This window comes from Sander lucioperca, chromosome 3, assembly GCF_008315115.2.
Source record: "Sander lucioperca isolate FBNREF2018 chromosome 3, SLUC_FBN_1.2, whole genome shotgun sequence".
In the NCBI taxonomy this organism is placed as follows: Eukaryota; Metazoa; Chordata; class Actinopteri; order Perciformes; family Percidae; genus Sander; species Sander lucioperca.
The window spans coordinates 36,823,729-36,828,391 of record NC_050175.1 but is presented as its reverse complement, the minus strand read 5'-3'; the positions used below and the strand labels follow the sequence as shown (position 1 = coordinate 36,828,391).

At 43.4% G+C, this 4,663-nt stretch overlaps 1 protein-coding gene across 1 annotated transcript in view; it reads right to left on the bottom strand.

Annotated features, from left to right (window-relative positions):
- drd4b (dopamine receptor D4b) overlaps positions 1 to 3,489 on the bottom strand; it is a 46,369-nt gene extending 42,880 nt beyond the window's left edge. Inside the window, exon 1 of the mRNA XM_031323688.2 lies at positions 2,889 to 3,489. Within this exon, the coding sequence (XP_031179548.1) occupies positions 2,889 to 3,191 (303 nt within the window). The 5' untranslated portion in view covers positions 3,192 to 3,489. The remainder of the gene's footprint in view (positions 1 to 2,888) is intronic.
- Positions 3,490 to 4,663: the final 1,174 nt, after the last annotated feature.

The following is a 4,663-nucleotide window of genomic DNA, read 5'->3' as shown; positions in this document are numbered from 1 at the left end:
TCTGTTTACTTTAAGTTTTTATTTTTGTATTCCTCCTGAAAGTGACTTTATTTTGGCTTCAGGTTGCACTACAAATTCATTTTACTTGAACAGTGCAGTGTTAAACCATTTTAATAAATAGAGATTTGAACCTTATTGAAATTTGTTTTGTGTAAATTGTTAATAATTGAGCAATGGGAAAATAATCGCTAATTGAAAATTAATTGTTAGATTAATTGAAAAATGAATCGATAGATTAGTCGACTAATCGAAGAAATAATCGCTAGATTAATCGTTTAAAAAATAATCGTTTGGGACAGCCCTAACACACACACACACACACACACACACACACACACACACACACACACACACACACACACACACACACAGCAACTGATTAGGTGCCCTAAATCTGAGAGTAAATATGTTTAAACCTCTTGCACCAATGCAGCTCAGTGTTGAGACATTCCTCCAGTAAAACACTTTCCTCTTCAGGTGAACATGGGAAAGGTTTTAACTTTCAGACTGACTTCTCTAATCCAGTCAGTGCATGCGGACGAACCACCACGCGGTAGATAAACTGGCTGCATACACTGGCACACGTAATGGGATCACACCTGGAGCTAATTAAAAAGGACTTAAAGGGGGAAGCCTCGGCCGGGCATCTCTGAGCCACGCTGATATTTAGACAGGCAGGCAGGTGGCTTTTAATACTTTAATAACCTCCCTTTAAACCTTTTTATTGGCTGCTAATGTTTTGAGTCATGGATCACGCCTCTCCTAATAACCAGTACGAACCCCCAGTGTGTCCACTGTCCTTAAATAATCCTGATTAAAGAAGTGAGAAACGCAGCACGACTCAGTACTGGATGCTCTTCTGATAAATCCTGATAAAGTTCCCATACCTAGAGATTGACATGGGGTACTTTCCATAAAGTCATCTCTCAATGCAAATCAAACCAGCTATTAGGCTAACTGAAATAAAAATATGCCAATCTCTAGGTATGGTGAAGGGTATGTGATGATGTGGGGCTATTTTAATTCCAAAGGCCAAGGGAACTTTATCAGGATGCATAGTATCCTGGATCCATGAAATAACTGGCCTTTAAAATAAAAATCTGCCTGCCTCTATGGGAATTTAACATAGGGGTGTATTTACTTATGCCCCCTGTATTTTAAGGAAGAATATTTATTTATTTACGATACATTATTTTTTTTAATTAAGCCATTAATATCAATTTCCAAAAGATGATTTTTTTATTCCTCTTTTTAGTCAACTTTAGTCCGACGTTGGATCCGGAACCTTTTTTATTGGATCCGGCACCTCCTGTGTTACTATGAAAAATTAGTCGCCTAAATGAAAAAAATAAACTACTGTTTGTGTAGTGTTCAATGTTGTTATCTGTCTTGTTAGTCTTGATTCCCCATTGGAGTTCCACAAAAGTCTTGTGTTTGCATTTTCAATGCGTTTTGAGGTGAATTTTCAGGGTAAGACAGAGGGGGGAGAGGGACGGAGGGAGGGGAGACAGAGGGAGGAGAGGGACGGAGGGAGGGGAGACAGAGGGGGGAGAGGGACGGAGGGAGGGGAGACAGAGGGGGGAGAGGGACGGAGGGAGGGGAGACAGAGGGGGGAGAGGGACGGAGGGAGGGGATCGGCACTTCAACAGCGCGGCGCTGCACTTCAAGTGACACAAGCGCTTGTGCTGGTTGAGGATAAAAATGTCAAAAAGACAACAAAGTTTGCTTAACTTTTTCAAATACGCTGGCCAGTCGGATCCCAAACAAGCAAAAATCGTTTTTGCCGATCAAGAATGTGGAGACCACGGTGGGGTTTATGTTTTAATTGTCCGATGGATAGTTGCTGCTTTTGAAAACGATCGTTGCAGTGTATTTTTAATTTTTTTTACATTTCGCACCGATGCAGTGCACGTTCTGAAATAAAAATAAACATTGCCCTGATGTACACACAGCGTTGTTTAGGCTTTTTTAGTCAGAGTCAGAGAAGCTACGTAGGCAGGTGTAATTTTTGTTTTGGTTCCGTTACCTCCAAGCCCCGTTTTGAGTCGCCGGATCCCCCCCCCCCCCCCCCCTCTGCGCTCCGGGACCTCCCACTTTACAAATTAAGCACTGGGAGCATGCCACCCCCCCTCTCTGAGCCATTAATGTTTGCAATGTCTAGCTCCGCCTTTGTTTTGTTACACACTAAACTCTCTGCTCCTTGTGCTGTAACATGTCTGCAGGTGTTATGTGTGACACAGGCTGCTGTCATGGATGGATTAGAAAACAATGGGCCCCTGGGCCCAGACATGTAAAAAGGCCCCTCATCCCTCCTGCACTGGAGCAAAAACACCCAGACAGAAAGAGAAACAAATGGACTGCAATTGACGCAATCAGTTTGTTTGGTCGTTTGTGGTCATTTGTGTTTTACGCATCTTACTATTTGTTTTACGTGTGTTTGTCATTTTTAGTGTCTTTGCAGGGTTTTTTACAAGTCGCTTTGCGTTTCTTTGAGGCTGTGTTTCTCTGTAGTTGCTTGCGTGTTTTTGTAGTCACTTTGCGTTTGTAATGCTTCGCGCAAATTTGTAGTCGTTGAGCACGCCTTTGAGGTAATTGTGCCTGTCTTGTTTTGCATGTGTAGTGGTTTTGCGTGTTTTTTTCTGTCTCCTTTAGCAACATTCTGCAGGTAAAGTCGAACCCTCGGGTGCTTAAAAACTGCAGCAACAGTAGGCTATTTGGTTCTGAAAGTGAAAAGAGGTTTTCTTAAAGCTTCCTGCCACAGCAGATTCACACTGACACTCAATGCACAAATACTACAGCTCACGTCCTGATCATATGGCCCCGGTGCCTTCTTGCCCCAGCCAGCCTCATGCAGTAATCCACCCGGGCTCCGGTAGCTCGGTGCTTACCTCTGCGTAAACGAAGAGCGGCAGCACCAGCACCGCCAGCAGCAAGTCTGCAAACGCCAGACTGACTATGAAGTAGTTTGTTGTGGTTTTTAAAGCCTTCTCCAGGTACACGCTGAGGCACACGAGCACGTTACCACCGGTGATGATCACAATCAGCAGAATCCCGAATATGAGCGCGGGGAAGTTGTAGTGTGTGACCGCAGCCGCCGCCGGCAGCGTGTCGTTGGTGAAATCACTGGAGTTCTCCGACATGGTCGCCGGTGTCCCGCCGTGCGGAACGACTCTCTCCGGAGTAGTTTTCATCTAGGAGCCGTATCCAGCAGCTCTGAGATAAGTAGCAGCGTGACAGGTGAAGTCTCTGAAAGTATCTCCGCGAGGACGCTCATCTGACGCCTTTTGAGTCTCTGCTATGAGCGCGCACTGCATGCGCTCCGCTCTCCAAACTCAAAGCCCCGCAGCGCACAGAACCAAACTCTGCTTTATCCAGCCCCTCGTTTCCTCTTTTCTTTAATATTTTCTGGACGGATACTGCCGGGCACTTGTAGAATTGTGTGGATCAGAGTCCCTGCCGTCTTCTCAGTCAGCCCGCTCCTTAAGGAATGAGTGACGAATCAGAAGGCAACAGCTTAAATCCATCCGCACAAAGGCTGCTTACTGAAGCTCCGCTGCTCGCTTTGTGTGTGAGCAGTTATATGGAATGCCATTTAATTCAATATTAATTAAATAAATAAATACATAAATATGCCTATGAAATACATCCTGAAATAAATAAATGAGGCAATAAATAAATATAAAAACTATAAGGGAGTCAAAATACTTCAATAAATAAATTAGGGACCGTTCGGTATTTATGGAATGGATCACTGGAGGAAAATAGGGGAGGGTCATGTCTTTTTATTTTTTTGTTGAGGGGAGGGTAATCCAACATTTTTTAGTCTGGAGGGGGGGGGGCAAAATTTCAAAGTGGCTTGTTTGGTGCATATTTATCCATGTAGCTCCCCCTAGCAGATGGTCTGTCCGCATATGCGAAGTTTGCTGGGGGGGCAGGAGGAGCACTGCCCCCCTAGTAGCTGAAACGGGTAATTGCATTGTTTAAAAAATTAGGCGAATAATTACGTCTGGCATGACCAGATATTTTATAAATATCTTAAATAACACAAAACAACTAAATGGTGATAGGTAATACATCTGATTTCATATACTGCTTTAGTAAAAAAAATATTACGTGACTGACAATGGGAGCAGCAGGACGCAAAAAAAGAAAGTTACTGTTGCACTAGTCTGGACATGTTGCCGTGCCAACCTTGCAATAAAGGTTTCCTAAATGCCATGTATATAAATGTGATGTCAGTTTACTAATTGATTGCGGGTTTTGTGTAGATTTGGACTTGTATACGTTTATTCCACTTTGTTTAAACGGCGAAGTGGAGAGGCCTCGTTTACATGTTTGGAGCTGGCTGGTGAATTGACGCTCGTATCGGCCTTGCTGGATACACCGTGACTCTGTTTGTGGATCTACTGATCGCTGCGGATTACTTTTTTCCCGTGTCATGGGATTACGGCAAAATATGGATCTTTTTTCTTAAAGGGGTGATTGAGTGATTATATAGGGTATTTTACACTGTTCCTTAAGGTCTCTTAATAGGGTATGTAACATTGGTTGGGCTGAAAATTGCCCGAATGCTATTTTATTAGGCCCTTAACTACCCTGTGAATATGGCTCTATTTGGAACAAGAGCTTTTCTTCCAAATATGATATGCTCATGAATATTTAG